The 21,378-nt window shown below is 34.5% G+C and overlaps 1 protein-coding gene across 6 annotated transcripts in view; it reads left to right on the forward strand.

Moving 5' to 3' along the window:
• Nucleotides 1-21,378, forward strand: part of TLK1 (tousled like kinase 1) — a 190,975-nt gene that overhangs the window by 120,812 nt on the left and 48,785 nt on the right. For all 6 annotated transcript variants that reach the window (XM_060621612.2, XM_060621609.3, XM_081796367.1 and 3 more), the window contains 7 exons: nt 7,506-7,581; nt 12,157-12,203; nt 13,874-13,969; nt 15,178-15,267; nt 16,536-16,628; nt 18,417-18,527; nt 18,644-18,780. In XM_060621612.2, coding sequence (XP_060477595.1) covers nt 7,506-7,581; nt 12,157-12,203; nt 13,874-13,969; nt 15,178-15,267; nt 16,536-16,628; nt 18,417-18,527; nt 18,644-18,780 — 650 coding nt within the window. The remainder of the gene's footprint in view (nt 1-7,505; nt 7,582-12,156; nt 12,204-13,873; nt 13,970-15,177; nt 15,268-16,535; nt 16,629-18,416; nt 18,528-18,643; nt 18,781-21,378) is intronic.

Genomic DNA, 21,378 nt, shown 5'->3' on the forward strand with positions numbered 1-21,378 from the left:
ACTCTCAAAATGCCAACATTTCCAGAATAACTTATCTTGAAAATTTGCTTTTTCCTCCCACGGCATTTGCTCTGTATGGCTGTTTTATTCTGATTGTATGATTTGAAAACTTACAAGATCATATGAATAGGGGAGAAAGTCCAACTTTATTTTAATTTTTAGTCTATATTATTCAACAAATAAAGCCTTTAAAAGGAAAGCCAGAGAAGGGAAAATGCCAAGAAATAGTTATGCTATGTAAATTGTAAGAAAATGGGAGATAAAATTGCATTTCATCAATATTGAAGACTTGGTATGCTCCTTTAAACATATGTGAATGCAAATTAAAATGGGTCCAGATGATAGGATCTTAAAAAGTCAGACTGTGAGAATGGCGAGCTAAGGTAGTTTTTAAAAAATTGACAGTAAGATTGCTTTAGTATTATAGTTCTTTTAGGTGCTAATGCGGTTGTAGGTACTGTATATTTGTGAGCAAAGTAAAAATCTTCAGGCTTTTAAAAATGTTATGAGCTGGCACAGATTAAGTTACCTATAGAGAGCACACATTTTGGGGCGCCTGGGTGACTCAATCAGTTAAACGCCTGACTTCAGCTCAGATCATGATGTCATGGTTTCTGAGTTAAGCCTCACATCGTGCTCTGTGCTGACAGCTCAGAGCCTGGAGGCTGCTTCAGATTCAGTGTCTCCCTGTCTCTGCCCCTCTCCCGCTTGCACTCTGTCTCTGTCTCACTGTCTTTTTCTCTCTCTCTCAAAAATAAGTAAACATTAAAAAAAAAAAAAACACACATTTTAGTTGGTCAGTTACCCAAGTTTATCTTCTTGGCTCTCTACCATCTTTGATAGTACATATTATTAAATAATAAAGGCAGTACAGCAGAAAATAGGCTACACTCAAAATTGCTGACACGTTCATTGGAATAACTTCAGACAGCAAGGAAGTGCTTTTATTTCATGATAGGATCCCCAAAATGATGTATACATAAACTTTTTATACTAAATATTGAAATCAGTAGTATAACGTCGATCTTCTTTTAGGTGTCAAAGATTCAACCAAATATTTCCAGATAATAATATTAAAGTTTTGACTCTTGGGCAGAGTCAGACTGTGAATTTCAGGTCCTGCCAGCTCAAAATCATCCTTGTATTAGGATGTACATATTTCATGGTAGTTTTATCTAAATGTAAATTTGATGCAAAGCAGCAAGGAAATTTTTACAATAGAATTTTAGTTTTCTTATAGTGCATTATTCTAACCAATTTTTTATAGCAAAAAGTTGGAAGGAACAGTATCTTGTACATTTGATATTCTTGAATAGAACATCTATTTTACATTGACTATTTTTATAAAGCTCCAGATTTTCCTTTCTAGTTCAGTGCTGTTTTGATATATGCCATTAAAGTAACAGACTTCTCCAGCATTTTTCTGTCTTACATCTAGTTTAACAAATTTTGCCTAGAAATGTGGAATAAAATTGAACATTGATATTACCAGCTTCAGGCAAAAAGATTTGTCATGCCATTTGTTCAAAGTACAGTGACCTTAAATTTGATACCTAAGTAACTCTGTGAATCATTTGAATAGCCAGTGAGTTGTATTTTTGAAACCTATCTTAAGCTAAATGAATTGATTGGAAAACATTCATTCTGACAAGTCTAAGGATTGAATATTCGGTTATAGATATTATTTAATAATAGAGTAACTTTTCTTTCTGATGTAAAGTATTTTCTCATTTAACAGGAAAATACTAAATATATCTGTGTCGGTTAACTGTAGTAATTTTATTAGAGATGATGATACCTGATTTTTTGTTGTTGTCTAGTCAGGGCTGATGAGTTCTGCTTAAGGTAGAGGCGAAGAATAAATTTTAATATCCACTCTTCTTTTGTTGATGTTATAATGGTATCTTTTCACATAATGTTAAAATTTCCTGTAATGCATTTGTGCCAATAATTTTAAATATCTCTAGTTGGAGGCTGATAGAGGTGGTTATCTGTTTTCACGACACAATCCATACTGATTTATCTGCCTCCTTCTGTGACAGTGTTAAGATTCTGGTTTTCTTATATTTTGTCTTAATTGCATTGAAGAAACACACATGTATTTTTATCTTAAAAATACGTCAAGGAGCCAGATAAAACAAGATCCCGTAGTAGATATGAAAACCTTTTTTTTAATAATCACTGGCTTAAATTCCAAGTAAAATGGAAGCATTAGTTCAATTATGTCACAATCACCTCTTAAATCCTTTAGATTTGTCTTTGTTTTTTGAACATACTTTCAACTGCTAGGAAGTACTGTGTTAAATTCTCACTAATATCTTAGAACATTTAAATGCCAGAGTAATCATTCAGGTTTTGGTATGATTACAAATTAGCATTTATGAAGCTAAACTGATTTTTTAAATAGTACCAGTCTCTCCTTTCATCATTTTCTCCTAACCACTGTTCTGTTGTATGTGATAATTCTTTGACTTTTTATAATTGCTGTAATCTTTCCATCTTTGCTCTAAAGCAAAATGATGATATTTTGCCTTCTATATTTATTTTGCCTTTGTTATTGTGGTCAAGTGTAATGCAACAATTGAGAAAAAACAGAGAAGAAAAGAATGGAATAACAGACTCCACGAGAGCAATAGCAAGCTTGGAATTATTTTATATAAAATGCTTGATATGAGCAAATTTTATGCCTTGTGCAAATACAAAGCTGGCGTGGTTGATGTCCCTTGGATTTTCTTGGAAATCACTGGTCAAGATTGATGGTTTTTCAAATCTTTTTTAAGCCATAGAACTCTGTCTTCAAAGTGAGTCAAATATAGAATTTCGAGTGTTAAAATAAGAAATGCAGTGTTTGCAAGCATAGAAGTGGAGGTGGGATAGGATGTGTCTCTGATAAGCTGGAGCCTTAGCTCAGCCACCTGCTTCTTTCTTCCCTTCTCTCTCCTCTTTAACTAAACTTTTGAGGCACAACCTCCTTTCTCTTAAGGTATCTCTGGAGTACTGTTTGAAAAATTGCAGATAGCATTCTGAATTTTTCTTCACTGATGAGCCATTTTAGACATTAAATATTTGCCAAGTTTCCACATATCCTAAATTTCCACGTTTCTAAATTCCCAAATAAATCCATATAGAAATGAGTGACTCAGGAGAATTGGCAGCAGTAGCCTTCACTGAGAATTTCTGTTTTGTTTAATATAAGTGTTATTGAGATTATTTAAATTTAAAACCACATAACTAATGCACGTTGTCCTGAAGGTTAGTGATACAACACTTAGGGCCTAGACTGCCAGTTCTGTGGCTTGTAATTGAGAACAGAGTTGAATGGGACCTTAGAGAGGAAACCACTTATTTTGCAAGCAAGCCCTACAAGTTACTTGTAAGCTGTAAGGGCAGAATCTGCTAATCATTTAACAGGTGGCACATGATTGAACTTTAGAAATATGAAAGTACACGGATATTTGTAATAATAGGATAGCTACTCAGATAAGAAAATTTATTGGGTACTTACTGACATTTATAGAGTATGTATCTGTTCCAGATGCTGTATCAAGTGTGTTTCTGATATGTTTTTCATTTAATCCCCACAATCCTATACCTGTATTATCACATTTAAAATTGATGGGAATAGGGTGCCTGGCTGCCTCAGTCAGTAGAGCATGTGACTCTTGATCCCAGCGTCCTGAGTTTAAGCCTCACATTGGGCATAGAGATTATGTAAAAAAAAATTGATGAGAAAATCTGAGTCGGGTTAATAAGTAACATGCTAAGAGTTATGGTAAATAATGGATCCAGAGTTTGATTCTTAGTCCCAGTCTTTTTCTTCAGAGAGCCATGGTACTTGCTCTTTAGAAAATTACAGTTCATTTGGGCTGACAGAACAAGCCTAAAATAATCTGGGGTGAGAGTGAGGAATGAGGTGGTCATACTACAGCATCGGTGAAAAAAGATTAAGGTTCATAGGAAGGGACAAAATGGTGTGTTTGTAATGGAAACATTTACTTTATAGGCAAATTTAGTTATATCTAGGTTTTCCTTTCTCATTTTTCATTTTGCTTAACTTTTCAATTTTTTATTACCTATTTCCAACTTCTTACCCCACATTAGTCATGTTAGTCTTAAAATTAATTTTAGTTCCTTAGTTCTTTAGTCATCCTTTTTCCCCCCTTCTTCCTCAAATTCTTTTCTGGTATAAACAAGGTAAACCCGTTCCGTGTGTGTGTGTGTGTGTGTGTGTGTGTGTGTGTGTGTGTTTTAACTGTAATAATTGTTCATTTGGGGTTTTTTTTAAGTTTATTTATTTATGTAAATTTTTATGTTTATTTTTTATTTTTTGAGAGAGAGACAGACCATGAATGGGAGAGGGCAGAGAGAGAGGGAGACACAGAATCAGAAGCAGGCTCCAGGCTCTGAGCTGTCAGCATAGAGCCGTATTCAAATCAGGGCTCCATCTCACAAACCATGGGATCAAGACTCAGATACTCAATGGACTGAGCCACCCAGGTGTCCCATCATTCATTGTTAACAGTTTTTAACAAAATGACATTTCCCTCAAAGGACTGTCCCACTTTTCCATTCCATCAAACTTAAAATTTAGGTATGGAAATGTTGCCTCAGAGAAAAGAAGTTTTTCCTAAGTAACCTGTAGGTCTTTAAAAAAAAAAAAAAAAAAAAAAAAAGACCTACAGTATCTTCAAGTATATATCTAGTGAAGTGTTTAATAAATGATATTCCAAATAAGTTTGAGAATTTCTATATACACTGTAACTTTCCATCCCAGTCCCTTTTTGGAAATAACCAGTGAATGTTAGCATTTTAATGGTTCCTAGAAGCTTTGTGGTAAATAAATCTAACTTTGTTTACCCCAGTTGAACCACCCCACGGTCTTCTGCATTTAAAATGTAGCCTCTCATCTAACTGATCCAGTGTTTCCTGCAATGTATTTTAGAAAATAATGTGGAACCATTTAGATAGACAGTGTTTCCAGTATAACTTTTAGAATTGTATAATTCTGTGTGGATTCTTTGTTGTTTATCAGAAGTTAGCTAGTCAATACTTAAAATGGAATTCAGATGGGATCCTGTCATGCTTAAAAATTAGTATAACATTGGGGTGCCTGGGTGGCTCAGTTGGTTGAGCATCCGACTTCGCGTTGGGTCATGATCTCACAGTTCATGAGTTTGAGCCCCACATTGGGCTCTGTGTTGACAACTCAGAGCCTGGAGCCTGCTTTGGATTCTGTGTTTCCCCCCACTCATGCCGTGTGTGTGTGTGTGTGTGTGTCTCAAAAATTAATAAACATTAAAAAAAATTAGTGTAACGTTAAACTTGTGAAAAACCGTATATTCTTGATTTTAAATTATATTTTTTACATAGATTAAGTTGGGAAGGATATGAATAAATATTACTTGCGAATCAGTTCTTTTTTTGTTTAAGATAGATTTTAGGGTTGTTTATAAAAATGTTAACCTAGAATTTTTAATTTAGTGTTATTTTGAAGCAAATAGAAGATTGGTTATTGTTTGTCTGAGTTTGATAACTAAACTCTGAACTACTTACCCTAAATTGTTGGTACATCAGTCTGCCTTCTGAGTAGATTGCAAGTTAGAGTGGATTTCTTTAAGATATATGGTTTGTGTTGTGAAAACATATAGGCAGTTTATTGATAGACATAATGAATTTTATTTGCAAACTTGATAAAATTTTGAAGTTTTTTTGTATAGTTGATTCATTCAGTTCTGGATATAGGGCAGGTAACATGTCACATAGAGAAAAAAAGACCATTCCGGCCTTGAAAGTACAGAGTTGAATTTGATTTCCATCCTGGTTACCTTGAATAAGTTATTTAATATTCATGTATTTATCAAGTGATAACTGTATGCAGGAATGGGAGAATGGGAAGGTGAGGTGGGAAGATGGTGTCACTCCTGTTTTAAAGAATTCACATTCTAAACATTCACTTCATCCTCTCAGAATCTGTTATCTTGTTGATAAAAATGAGGGTAAGAAAACTTAAAATCTCCATGATAATACTGAAGAGGAATCATAGATGTTCAACATGAGTTAGGTTATGTGTTGTCATTCATACTGTTTAATCATAGACTATTCATAAAACAAAATATGGAATATGTTCCTTCCTTGTTTGGGGACTACATTGCCTTTAGAGATTTATTTTAAGTTGCCTCGATGTTTCATTCATTCAAACATTCTTTGTTCTGGCACCAGACGTACTTGCCAAGCTTCTAGAATTTGAGGGCCTTGTGCCATTGCCTTGTGCTTTTGCTCTTAGTTTTAATCTTTAAGCACAACAACAGTCTGTCAACACTCCATGAAAATTACTTGTCATTTTAGCCTGATGAAAATACTAATTTGGGAATAAGCCATCTTCCAGGGTGGGGTGTCTGCAGACTTTTTCTGTAAAGGGCCAGATATTTTAGGCTCTGTAGACCATAGAGTCTCTGTAGGAACTAACTCTGCTGTTGTAGTCTGAAAGCAACCATAGATAGTACATAAATGAATGAGTGTGGCTGTGTTCCAATAAAACTTTATTTATGGACACTCAAGTTTGAATTTCTTAAAATTTTCTTATCATAGTATTTTAATTATTAAATTTTTGGTTATTTAAAAAAGTAAAAGTTAGGCTTAGGTTGGGCCTTACAAAAACAGGTGGCTGGCCAGATTTGGCCAGTGGGTTGTAGTTTGCTGTCCCCTAATTTAGGGCACAGTCTACAAATTTGCTCTAATTGTTGTTACATAATAATTGTTAAACATTTAGGTGAATGGTCCTTTTTAGTAGGGATTGTATATATATCAGAGTTTAAGTTTGCTCTTTTCTTTTTCATCCGAGTTTACTTTTATAGACTAAATATGTGTGAATAATAGAAAGCTAATAGGAAAAACATAAGTTTTTATTCTTTATTTTTGTTGTTTTTTACCCAATCCAGTTAAGAATGTGAAGAACTTTCATTTTTCTTTAAAGATGTTAAAGAACAGCCTTTAAAAAGGCTAATTACGGGGCGCCTGGGTGGCGCAGTCGGTTAAGCGTCCGACTTCAGCCAGGTCACGATCTCGCGGTCTGTGAGTTCGAGCCCCGCGTCAGGCTCTGGGCTGATGGCTCGGAGCCTGGAGCCTGTTTCCGATTCTGTGTCTCCCTCTCTCTCTGCCCCTCCCCCGTTCATCCTCTGTCTCTCTCTGTCCCAAAAATAAATAAAAAAACGTTGAAAAAAAAAAAAAAGGCTAATTACTCTCAGATTTTCACCCACCTCAAATCAGATTCTGTAAATGTGAATTTCACGTAATGTGTGTAAGTCTTCTGTACTTTGAATTCTAAAAGCTTACACAGAAAATTTTATCTTTTAATAAATTGTGTAAAAGTAACTATTCATTTATGTCACATGAACACTATTGAACAAAACCGTTTTTATTTTGAAAATGAAAATAATTTGTATAGTGACTAATAATTTTGTATGTAAAAAGTATATTTTTAAATTCTGTTAACTTGCTTTCTGTAGACACCAGAAAAGAAACAATCGGAATCATCTAGAGGAAGAAAGAGAAAATCAGAAAACCAGAATGAAAGTAGTCAGGGTAAGTGAAACAAAATCTCCTTTCAGAGCCAAATGACCATTTACAATTAATTATTCTGATTTTTTAATCAGTAGTTTAACTGTACAAGTAATACTATGTTTTTGTAATTTCTATAGCTATTATGTAACTTATGCATTACTAATAGTTTAGAAATGTACTTCTATAAGAAATAATAATATAAAATTGGAATCTTCCGTGTAGCACAGATAGTTAGTGTATGGTTACTATTTTTAGGCTTTTTGACATTTCCCTTATTTTTTTTATTTGAGAATTAAAAAGGCAAGTATCATGTCCAAACCTTATCTTATCCCTTTCATTTTTCTTTCTTTATCTGAATTATGGTATTGAAGTGGCTTCTTGTCTTCGGATAAGAACATTAGATGTCACTTTAAAGTGCAAGTACCCAAAGCTTGCTTTGGTTATTAAAGACTTTATATAAAGACTTTTATTAAAGCACCAACTTTTTCTTTCCAAACCTGTTTGTTCTTCATTCTTTGTTGCATACCTACCCTTTGTGATATAGGCTAAGAAGATGGTTTTCATTAGACTACACAACTCTTGTAATGGGCAACAAAATAGTAATTGTCCTTTAATTTGGCTACTCAAAATTAAATACAATAAATTGGTTCTTCAATCACATGTAATGACTTTATACATATATTACATGTTTTAGAGCCACTTACTTTAGCTGTAAAGACTTAAGGCCGCGAACATGTGGTATCCTAGTATTTACATGTGGCACTGGCGTCAAGAAATGTACTTGAAGCAACTGTGTGGAAGGAAGGAGTTAAACCACTCTAGCATCTTTCTGTAGACGTGTGGTACTTTGTATCTCAGTCTGCTCTGAGCTTGTTTTTGGTCTTGGTGTAGTTCCACCAGCTTGTGATTAGTGGACTTGGGAGTTTGATTTAGTGTAAAGATACATTAGTTATGATAGTTTCAACTCTAGTTTTAAAAACTCACTTAAAAGCAGGTCCCAAATTAGAGTGGGACTTCTGGGGTGGTTGATCCAACCCAGATCCTATGTTTTTAAGAATCCATGTTTATTTCTTTGTGGTCTGCTATCCACAGAATTGTCTGGTTTCCTTACGGTTTTAGAATGGTTGCCAATTTTGATTGGATTTACTTGCTTCAGCTTTCATACTTGTATTTGCTTTAGAGAGAGTTGGCTTTCTATGTTTTTCCCCTTTCTTTGAACGTTAGCTTCTTCAAGTCCTGAGCAAACTTCTCTTATAATCTGGTCAGCCAGAATTGGATCATGAGTCCATTCCAAACCCAGTTATGTCCATAGACATACTATTGCCCTTACAAAAATCAGGTCCATCTCTGAAATTGAAAGTGGGTAAAATTCCTTTTAGAAATGAAGGCTTTGTGGAGAGGGGACGATACCTGAACAAAATTGGATTTCTGATCAGTAGGGGGTGGAAATTAGGATGGAGGCCAGACAGGAGTCAGCTTCTTCTGAAATTACATGTGCTATGTAGGGGAGGGAATGTTAACAGAGCAAAATTTGTGTTCAGTTAGGGAAAAAGGATTAGGGAAATAGCTTCTGGATAGATAACCAAAAATGTCTCTGTCTTCATCAAAGGATAGCACCTTCAGAATCTGCAGGAAAGTTGTTATAGGCAGAAGGAAAATTCCTTGGGTTATACAGTCATACCTTAGAGATATTTCAGGTTCGGTTCTAGACCATCACAATAAAGCAAATATCACAGTAAACAAGTTAAATGAATTTTTTGGATTCTCAGGGTATATAAAAGTATATTTATACTATACCATAGTCTATTAAGTATGCAATAGCATTATGTCTAAAAACCATCATGCATTTCTTAATTTAAAAATATTGCTAAAAAATGCTGTCATCTGAGCTTTCAGTGAGTTGTAATCACTGATAACAGTGATTATTTGCCATAACAAATATAATAATAATGAAAAAGCTTGAAATATTGCAAGAATTACCAAAGTATGACACAGAGACATAAAGTGAACAAATGCTATCTATTGGAAAAACAGTGCCTATAGACTTGCTCAGTGCAAGGTTGCCATAGACCCTTCAATTTGTGTTTAAACACACACACACACACACACACACACACACACACACACACACACACACAAGCACAGTATCAGTGAAGCGCAATAAACAAGGTATGCCTGTAAAACCTTTTACATTCCTTTCCGACCTCTAAATAAATCTGTATAAAACTATTGTTCATACTTTCTAGGTAGCGTTTATACTTGTGAGTACTTAGTTTTTCTTGTTAAACAAAAGAATTTAAGGTTGTTAGGTCACGTGGGTGGCTCAGTCAGTTGAGCATTTGACTTCAGCTCAGGTCATGATCTCACGGTTTGTTGAGTTTGAGTCCCACAGCGGACTCTCTGCTGTCAGCTTAAAGCCCACTTCGGATCCTCTGTCCCCCTCTCTCTCTGCTCCTCTCCAGTGCTTGCTCTCTCTCTCTCAAAAATAAATACACATTAAAAAAATAAAAAAGAATTTAAGGCTGCTGAACTTTAAAATCTTATTGATTGATTGATTGATTGATTGATTGATTTGTTTATTTATGAGGGAGAGAGGGAAAAAAGAGAGAGAGAGGGAAAGAGAGAGAGAGAGAGAGAGAGAGAGATCAAGCCAGGGAGAGGGAAGAAGGAAAGAGAGAATCTTAAGCAGATTCTATGCTTAGTGTGGAGCCTGATGCAGGGCTTGATCTCATGACCCTGGGATCACGACCTGAGCCAAAATCATGAGTTGAATGCTCAACTGACTGAGCCACCCAGGCACACCTTAAATGTAACCTTTGTTCATCTCAGTAGTGCCTGGCACATAGTAACCACTTCAAATATTTGTTATATAAATAAAATAAATGAATAAATTAATATAAGTCAGTGTTAAATTGATAAATGTGTGTGTTTATATTATCTGAAGCTTTTGACTTCATGGTGTCATCAGGTTTTATTTGTATTGAAGAAATCCTGTATTCTGTATAGTTCCAATGAAGGGTGGGTGCCTCTTATCCAAAAAAGTATCTTTAAACACAGTATTTCTTAGCACCTTCTTAATTCAATATTTTTTTTTTATTTCAAGTTTTTATTTAAATTCTAATTAGTTAACATATATATTAAAATTGATTTCAGGTGTCGAATTTAGTGATTCGTCACTTACGTATAACAGCCCAGTACTCTTCACAAGCGCCCTCCTTAATCCCCATCACCCATTTAGCCTATCCCCTGCCCTTAATTCAGGATTTATAAAATTGATTCTTTTTAGAGCAAAACTTTTAATCAAAGAACTGTGATATGTAATGATTTGGACCACTTTATCAATATGGTCATAAGAGCAATATTTAAAATCTAGTTTATTAAAAAACATCCTCTGGGGGCACCTGGCTGGCTCAGTTGATTAAGGGTCCAACTCTTGATTTCAGCTCTTGATCTCATGGTTGGTGAGATCAAGCCCCACATCAGGCTCTGCACTGGCAGCATGGAACCAGCTTTGGATTTTCAGCCCCCCTCTCTTTCTCTCCACCACGCCCCTGCATATGTGCACGCTCTTTCTCTCTCTCTCAGAATAAACTTAAAGAAAAACACACAGGAGTGCCTGGGGTGGCTCAGTTATTTAAGCATCTGACTCTTGGTTTTGGCTTAGTCATGATCTCATGTGTTGTGAGATTGAGCTCCGCATCTGGCATTGCACTGACAATGCAGAGCCTGCTTGAGATTTTCTCTCTGCCTGTCTTGCTGCCCCTTCTCTGCTTGTGTGCAAACACACTCTTTCTCTCTCTCTCTCTCTCTCTCTCTCTCTGAAAATAAACTTAAAAAAAAAAAAGAAGAAGAACATCCTGTTGATTTGATTTGGGGATACTTTTTTTTTTTTTTCAAGTTTATTTTGTTTATTGAGAGAGACAGAGGGTGTGTGAGCAGGCAGAGAGAGAATCTCAAGCAGGCTCCACACTGCCAGTGGGAAGTCCGATGCGGGCTTGAACCAGTGAACTGTGAGATCATGACCTTAGCCGAAATCAAGAGCTGGATGTTTAACCGACTGAACCACCCACCCACCCCGGGAATACTTTTTTTAGAAAATCCAAACTTTTACAAAATAACGTTCATAATAAAGCTTATTATTGTCAGTTTGTTATGGTTTTGTGTTAACCAAAGCTTTTATATTATTTACAGGTATGAATTGGTTTGTTAGTTATACAGTTGCTACTTGTTTTTTTTTTAATTCATTGATTTGCTTTTATGAAATTAGCAGTCATTAAGCAATATGAATAATGCAGTTTTAAAAACAAAATCCTTTAATGTCATTTATATATGTGGTTCTCCAGTAATTGGGACTTTAAAAATTGACGTGTTTCTATTGAAATGTCATTTGATTTTTGGATTTCTGAAGTTGGCATCTTACCCTCTGAGGATTCTTAATATAATTCTTTCAATGTCTATCACTACCCATGTTCTTTTTATTAAGCAGATGATTTTTATGTGTATTAGCAAAATCAAGTTTGACACATTCTTTTTCTGATATAGTATGGTAGGTAGTCATGACCAGATCTGTAACAGTTTTTTACTTTTATATTCTAGGAAAAAGTATTGGGGGGCGTGGCCACAAAATTAGCGACTATTTTGAAGTAAGTTTATTGACAAATACCTCCAGTTCTTAATATTATTTTGGTATGGGCTGAAATAATTTCTTTGAAGTACGAGGTCAACTTTTGATTATCTACGTGATTAGAGCAGAGTGTCAGTACTATGTAATGTCCTGTCTTCCTAGGAACATTAAAATTTACTTTTATATTCGTATATTATTGTTGTAATTTTCAAAGTACTTCCTCACATACTTGCTTATAACAGCCCAGGAGATAGGCACAGGAGATATTAGGGTTTCTATATTACAGATGAGGAAACTGAGGACCAGACATGTAAAGTAGCCTATTTAACATCAAATTCTAAATGGAAGTGCAAAGAGAGAACTTGAATAACCTCTAGTTTAGAATTGTTTCTGCTGTCAGTGCAGCCTTTATGGCACCATAGCAACATTTGAGCCCTGTAGATGGAAGTTAAATAATAGAAATGTGAATCTAAGAGCCCCTGAAAATAATAAATGTGATAAATTTAGATTCTTACCCAATTTAGAATATTACCTTATTCTTCTACACAGAAATACTTTTGGCTACCAGTTTTACATTACAGTACATTAGTATGATTGTTAAAACACAAACATGATCTACTCAGTTGAAAAATACTTATATTTACTTGAGTGTGAGAGCAGAATTTGCCAGTTAGGGGAAGGGCTGCATTAAAAGCTTTTTTTTTTTTTTTTTTTTAAACCATCCATTGTGTTTCTTAATTGGATTTACAGAATCTAAGGTAAAACTATTGCTGACCACGGTCTTGTATTGCTAACCTAGTGCTCTTTAGTTAAGGTCAGTCCCTCAGTGTTAATAAGAATCTTTGGCAAAGGTTGGATCAATTCAAATAAACAAATTTCAAGTCTGTTGAATATTCCTCATGTGCCACTAGTTCTGCTAGTCACTGTAGAGTAAAAAATAAATTAGACCAAGTCCCTAGGTTGCAGGAAGACCTACTAGGAGGTCCCCATCTCTGCTCTTCTCCTAATACCCTGAGAGGAATCCAGTAGCAGTTTTCTCTTCCCATTCTTGGTAGAGAAATGAGAAAGGTAGCTGTGGAATAGATTTGGAGGCTTCTCTTCATAGGCACCTAAGTCATGTACTGTAATTCATCTCATGCATGAAAGAAAGGATTGATTTTTATTAGATTTTGTGCTGTTAAACAGAAGAGACTTTGTCTATGTAACTTTTTATATTAAGTGCTACAAACATTTGGATTTTTAACAGATCTAGAGAATGTTGTTTTAAGATGGCTTATTACATTCACTAACATCTACTTGTAAATATGTTAATTTGGGGGGTGTTAGGGATTATACCCATTCAACAAACATTTATAAGGAACTATTAAAATTTGAAGGAAAAATAATATATGTTCACTGTTGGGGAGGGGGGGAATTTTTGAGTCTGCTGCAGTAACAAGTTAAAACCAGAATGTTAAAAAAAAATAAGGGTCTTTGCTAAACATAGTCTTTTCATATTCTTGTGATCAGTATTCTCTCTTTAGTCTTTTAGGACTTGGCTGTAACTAACCTTAGTTTTGGTTTTTCTTGACCCATTTAAATCACTACTGAATTTAATTTAAAAGACAATATATTTAAATTAATTATTAATATCATGTCTAAACATCTGTCCAAACCTATTTTCATAAAGTGTTTTCTTTTTTTTCTTAGTACCAAGGTGGGAATGGCTCAAGTCCAGTAAGAGGCATACCTCCTGCGATCCGTTCTCCTCAAAATTCACATTCACATTCCACTCCTTCCTCATCTGTAAGTTTTGACATGTGTAGAGAGTCTTAAATCTATTAACATATGTATGTATGTATACTGAATATCTTTTCACTGAGAACTTCTATATATATTTATTTGTATTTATCTTCTAAGAAAATTATTTTGTGAGGTAGGTTAAGTTCTTTTTAATGATTTGATGCTGTTAGAACGTTATTTCTCAAAGTGAGATCCTTAAGTTAAAGATTTCCTGAATTGATTATATCCAAGAAGTAATGTTTCTATAAAAGAATGCTGTCAAACTTAGGGGACTACAATGAATACTCTTGTATCGGTCCATATTCAGTTACTGATTTCTAATTTCTAATTCTCTTAGAAATTAAATTTCTTAACCCACTAAAGTGATAGCATGATTCCTTTCTAGACAAAGGTAGGCAGCCTTTAGCCTTGGACCATTTTATTTCAGCATAGGAGAAGAATCTTGGATCTAAAAATTATCTTACAACTTCTTGGTTTGTTTCTAGTGTATTTAAGTCCTAGTCCTTTTTATATGCATTGTTTTGCATATTGGATTTCATTTTTCCTTATCTTTCATTATATGAAAGTTTAATGTCTAACCAGAAAAGCAGTGTTGGCTCTCAGTAATTTAAAAATGAATTGAAGGTTTTTTAAAATCAAAGTATCTCTTATTTATTCAAATACCTTGTTATTATTTCCAGTGTTCCCTTCTGGTCCTTGCTGGTAGACATATAATTAGTTGTATCTTACTTATTTTGTACCTTGGACACATTATATTGTAATATGCAAAATAAACTATAAGACTCAATAATTTTGAGTCGTAGTGATAGCAGTGATACAATGATATAATCTGTTTTCAATGATGTGTTTTAAAACTAGTCACTAGATAAACCATGAAACTCAACAGTAAATTGATATTATACTATATATGGGCATGCATTATTGTCCCTATTACTAAGAATTCTATATTAAGATCTTCTCAGTTTTACTTTTTGAGCCATCGTCATCTGTTTTTAATATTTTTGTTTTGAAATAATGTATTTGGCCTTGTTTAACAGATTGAAAGCATTAAAATGTTTTTGATGGTTCTAGGCTGTAAGCTTCTTGAGGGCAGGGAATATATGGTTGTCTCTTTCATTGCACCTTTATGTAAGGGAGGGTTAAGTAGTTGTTGCTGAGGAGAAGGCTGTTTTCTTCTTGCTAATGTAAAAATTTTAATATATTTTTTTAAGGTTCGACCGAATAGCCCTTCTCCTACTGCATTAGCTTTTGGGGACCACCCTATTTTACAACCAAAGCAGTTATCCTTTAAAATTACTCAGGTAAATAGTAATTGAAATTTCTTTGTGTGATTTGTAAGAAACTAGTGACTTATAAGAAACTTAGTATAATGTAGAAACTAGTGGACATAGTCATAAAGTAAAATTATACATCAAGAAAGCTAATTACTAGACAAAAAAGTAGTTTGTAGGGGGTGAGAAATTGAAACACCCAGTTTACTATCAGCTTGTCCTTTGTTACATGCTGGTTAAATATGTAGATGTTTTGGGGCACCTGGGTGGCTCAGTCGGTTAAGTGTCTGACTCTTGATTTTGGTTCAGGTACATGATCTCATGGTTTGTGAGTTCGCGGTGCTGGCAGTGCAGAACCTGCTTGGGATTCTTTCTCTCTCTCCCCCTCTCTCTCTGCCTCTCCCCTGCGTTCGCTCTCTCTCTCTCTCTCTCAAGATAAATAAATAAACATTAAAAACTTTTTAAAAATATCTAGATGTTTAAGCATATTAAATAGAACAACCATAACATGTCAATTTTGTTTACTGATTTTTTTTTTTGAACATACCATCCAAATAAATATAAGCATTGTCTTCCTGAAGCTATTACATTTGTCATACGTGGACATAAAAGGTGTTCATTTTGGGTGTATGTATTTATATACATACATATATATGTGTGTATATAAATTTATATATATATATAAATTTATATATATATGCTATATACTTAAAATATTTGAAAATTGAATATTAGATATCTTTTATGTTTATTTGGTTTTATGAATTTTGATTACTAAGTTTTTCATTTTAACTTTTTACATATGACAGTTTGAGGATGATACTGTCTCAAACCAGGGGGATTTGAAGAGTAGATGTTTTTGCTTAGCCATCTTTATTACCCAATTTATTGCCATTAGACTTTTCTGTTAGGTCATGTGCAAGTTGTTGTACATGCATCAAAACTTCAGGCTATTCATTGCTTTCAGTCAATGAATAGTTCATGAAAGTTTTTGCCATGTTCAAAAGTCAGCTAGAGTTGATAGCACAAAGCAGTGGTTATATTGAATTTTAATAAAGAACATAACAATATTCTAAAACTTTTAGTAATCAGTCTTTTAAATATTTCTTTGTAACCTTGTAGAAGTTATACTTCTGAAGATATTAAAACTTAAAACTGTACTAAGACTTTTGGGATAACTTTTATGAACATAAACTCAAATATTTTCTTTGCTTTTTAGAATCAGAGTAAAATCTAGTTTATGTTTGCATGCAGTGATACATATAATGAAGATAATCAAATAGTTTTCTTTCATTTAGACTGATCTCACAATGCTGAAATTAGCAGCATTAGAAAGTAATAAAAACCAGGACCTGGAAAAGAAGGAGGGTCGTATAGATGACTTGCTCAGGGTAAGTAATAAGTCAGAGAGGGAAAATTGAGTGAATTATTTGGCAATAGTAAAAGTTGAGGAAATACTTAGCAACGTAAAAAAAATTCTATAGCTGAGAAGAATAAGCTTTTTCTGGTAGTTTTAAGTACATGAAAATAACTATTTTAAAGTGCAAATTATTAGTTCTTTAAATGTGAATTGAGAAACAGTTGGAGAAATAGAGGGAAGTTTATAAAATTTATTTTTATTTGATCAACTATCATAAGACAAATAGCCATTTTGTGTTAGTTTTAAGGGTGTAATTGATTTTGTCTTAAACCCTCTGATATTTGGTATTATACAAGATGAAGTAACTGCTGCAATCCTGTGAAATTTTTAATGGAAACCTTGCAAAAAGACACATCAGAAAGTATTATAATATAAGTAAGGTATGAAGCAGTGGTTCTCACTCCATGATGCTGATTAGAATTAGCAAATGGGAAAGGTGGGAGGCACTTTATGAAGGTGGCCATGCCTAAACTCCAACCTGAGGGGTTCTGATTAAGTTGATGTGAGGTCAGGGGTTCGGCATTGGTAGTTTTAAAAACTCCTCCAGATAATTATAATTTAAGCCAGCATTAAGAACTGTTGGTATAGAAACTCAGTGAAATCAACATCTGTGGTCTTACCATAATGATCTATATGTTTGAAACACCCAGCTTGCCTTTTCTGATCCTATCCCAGTCACTTCTCACATCCCTTTACCATTACCTACTGTTCTAAGTTTTGTATTTATTATGCCTTTGTGTTTCTTTATGGTTTTATCACATGTATCTGTACATTCTTAACAACATATTTCAGGGTTTTTTTGAACTTTGCATAAAATTACGCTGAGGACACCTGGGTGGCTCAGTTGGTTGAGCGTCCGACTTCAGCTCAGGTCATTGTCTCATGGCTCATGGGTTTGAGTCCCACGTTGGGCTGTGTGCTGACAGCTCAGAGCCTGGAGCCTGCTTCGGATTCTGTGCCTCCCTTTCTCTCTGCCCCAAGCCACTCGCATTCTGTCTCTGTCTCTCTCAAAAATAAATAAACATTAAGAAAAAATTTTTAAAGAAAGAAAGAAATAATTTTCAGACCCTACTCCAGACTGACTTATATAGAAACTTGGGGAGTGTGTCCCACCCAGCAGTCTGTATTATAACAAGCCCTCCAGGTTATTCTGTCATTATCCTAGACTAATCTGACTCATCTCCTGAGTTTATATAAGGGCCTTTGCATGAGCATATGGCTGCCTAGAAAGTCAGCAAAATGGGTATCTTATTGCCAAGAAAGATGGTGGAAATAGTTAGCTATTGGGTAGGCATCGGTAGTGTCAGGCCCAAGTTTAATGGAGAAAACAGTTTTATCAGTTATAAAAGATGGAAGAGAACTTACATTCATTTTTAAGTGTTAGTCATTTTATATACATATATTTTAGTTATTTTTAACTAAGTGAGATAGATAGTATTGCCCCTATTTTAGAAATACAAAAGAAATAAACTAAGGTTCAGGTAACTGACTGAACTTAGCCAAGGTTATATACCTTAGGATGTGGATTTGAACCATGGAATATGGATACAAATTCCATGTACTTTCCACTGCACAGTTAAGGAACATTTAACAGTATTATGCCACAATAAGTAGATGTTGAAAAAAAATTTTTAGTATCATACTCAAATCCTTAATTAACCCTTTCTTTTTATATACTTTATTCAGAATGTTAAAAATATTCATCACTGTTTCATATACACAAATTCTAGACCTTTTCCATTTTCTCCTTATTTTGTAGGCTAATTGTGATCTCAGACGGCAAATAGATGAACAACAAAAATTACTTGAAAAATACAAAGAACGATTAAATAAGTGCATATCAATGAGCAAAAAACTGCTTATTGAAAAGGTAGGTTTAAAGTTCAGTGATTTGTTTCCTTTTCATTCCGCTTGACCCCTTTTTTGCCTTGTACAGTTTTAAATTTTAAATAAATAAAATTGATGATATTTTCCTTCTCCTTCCAGAGTACGCAAGAAAAACTGTCAAGCCGAGAGAAGAGTATGCAAGACAGATTACGCCTTGGGCACTTCACAACAGTTAGACATGGTGCTTCATTTACTGAACAATGGACAGATGGTTTTGCGTTTCAGAATCTCGTGAAGTTAGTCATTCTTACATTTTAAATAATGTAGTGTTCCTTTGAGTTTTTATTACTTGCAAAGATTGTACATTTGGAATTGTGTTCTACATCTACTCCTTACTATTTGAAATCACAGAATTTAGTACATTTGAAAGGAACGTAAAACACAAGTATTACAATTTCAGCTTTAGCAAATTTCTTGATTAGTTAGCATTCATCCATACAGCATGATGTATTATTCTAAACATGACTTTCCAAAATATAAACTGACCTTCCAGCTTTATAGATGATTTGGGAGGGAAATGTAATTGTCTTTGGAAGATTTACATCTATATGTATGTATATTTTGGGATTTGCCTACTTAGTTTTTTCCCCCCATTCTCCAATCCTTACTTTAGTCTTAGTATTCAGCCCTTGTCTGCTCTCTGTTCCTATGGAAAAGACAAGAACTTTTTCTGTTCTGCTTTAGATACAATAATTCTAAATCAGTTGAACTGAACATGTGGCTTTAGTGTTTCTGAGGTAAACTTTAAAACAGAGAAGTTATTGAGTTTAGATGATTGACTCTGTTAAGAAGCCAAGACCTATGCTGCCCACCCCCCTTTTTTTTTTTTGCCAGAAAAATTTTAAAACCTGAAAAGCAGGAGTAGTGGCAGCATCTACATCAGATTTCCTAGAACTCGTTCAGTTATGTGCAAAATGGAGGCAAAGCTGTATCTCCCGTATTATATAAACATCGCTGTTTTAAACACTGGTTCCCAGGACTTAGCACAGAATGGCCTTCTCTATCTCAGTTGATTTCTTTAGCTTTTGTTCACCACCAGCTGTGCTGGGTGAAAGGTGTACCATAATGAAGGATGTTGTTCTTGTGATGCTAGAGATTTTGGCTTTTAATTCTGTGGATAATATGGAGCTATTAAAGGTTTGTAGTGTGTGTGGTCAGAATTGAGTTTTAGAAAGATAACTCATGATAATATGGGAATGTTGGAAAGAAGATAAATTGTTGACAGCTGAGATGGGAAGAGGTCTCCAAATGAAAGATGATTAGGCTTGAGCTAAAATATTGACAGTGAAACTAGAGATACGTTTGAGGTAGAAACCATGATTTTTGAGTATTTTAAAAGCAAGAACCTCAGCTGCTAAACCCAGACCTACAGTTGTCCTGGTAATGAATAAAATAGGTTACAGTGTATAACCTTAAATATAAATCTAAAACACAAGCTCTGTTAGTAGTTAAAATTTCTTCACTGAGCTATCAAAAAAGAGCAAAATTGGGGCTTCCGGGTTGGTGAACACGTGGAAGTCTGGGGAGAGTGGTGCAAAGGAGAGGGCGTTGGAAGCTCTGTGCCCTTCCCTTGTGCCTTGCCCTATGCACCTCTTCAGTCTGGCTGTTCTGGCTTTGTGCCTTTTTATGATAAGTAAGTAATCTAGTTTTTAAAAAATTACTTGCATTTCTTGAATTGAGGGCCTACTGTGTATTGTTATACATATCTTATATCAAGTTACTTATCAGTGTGTATCAGGTAGTTTATCAGTGATAGAACCCAAAGTAGTTGACAGATAAGAGAAATAAATATTAGTGATGTTAAATTAATCTCTAAAATGTGTAGTCATTCCTGAATAATCAGATATTTGCTATATATTCATTCCAGTAATTCTTTACTTTCCGTTAGGATTTTGATCAGTAGGGTTTTGCTGTTTATTTTCATTTATAACATCTTGATTGTGTTCTAAAGTAGCTTTAAAAGTTAACTTTTTAAATAAAGTTATTCCTACTTCCAAATGGAAACTGGATTAAAGTCCTGTTCTAGCTTTGCTATTCTTGAATTTTCTCCACCCTTTTACTCTTCTCTGTGGGTGGTTAGTGATTCTTTCATTCTGGTCATATTCTACTACCATCTGGCTAGAACCATAGGAAAAGGCAGTGTGCATGAAGTCAGTTTTGCATCAGCAGAGTAGAAGTTCTGTAGTTCTGGTTTGAGTGGGGGTGGGGAGCCAAGGAATTGAAACATTTGTCTTGTTTTAAATCTTAGTCTTATAGCTATGTAGCGTTTTTAAAACTTTTTCTTAGCGTGTTGAGGTGACCTAAAAGGGAACCGGTTACTTTGAGAACAAGTTTGCCTGGGCGGCTCTGTCAGTTAAGCATCCAACTTTGGCTCAGCTCTTGATCTCACAGTTCATGGGTTCAAGCCCTGCGTTTTGGGCTCTGTGCTTACAGCTCAGAGCCTGGAGCCTGCTTCGGTTTCTTTGTTTCCCTCTTTCTCTGCCCCTCCCCCGTCTCAAAAATAAACATTAAAAAAAAAAAAAAAAAGCTTCACTGTTAACCTGCTCTTGCTCTGGTCAGATTGCTGAAATCTCTAACATGTATTTTTATAGTAGACATGATATTTAGTAGTTTTTTACAATTAATAAGCTTTAGATTCTTGAATGGGAAACAGTAATATTTATTTACTTTCATTAATTGCTCATTCTTTAAAGCCATGCTAATTTTTGTTTCCTTCAGGTAGTGAAAATTTCCTCTTTCTTCATAAATGTCTTAAACTGTGTGTGTCGGGGTGGGGGGGACAGAGAGAAAGAGAGAGCAGTCGTGGGTGTGCATGTGGGGAGAGGGAGAGAGAG

The sequence above is a fragment of the Panthera onca genome, chromosome C1, assembly GCF_046562875.1.
Source record: "Panthera onca isolate mPanOnc1 chromosome C1, mPanOnc1 haplotype 2, whole genome shotgun sequence".
NCBI lineage: Eukaryota > Metazoa > Chordata > Mammalia > Carnivora > Felidae > Panthera > Panthera onca.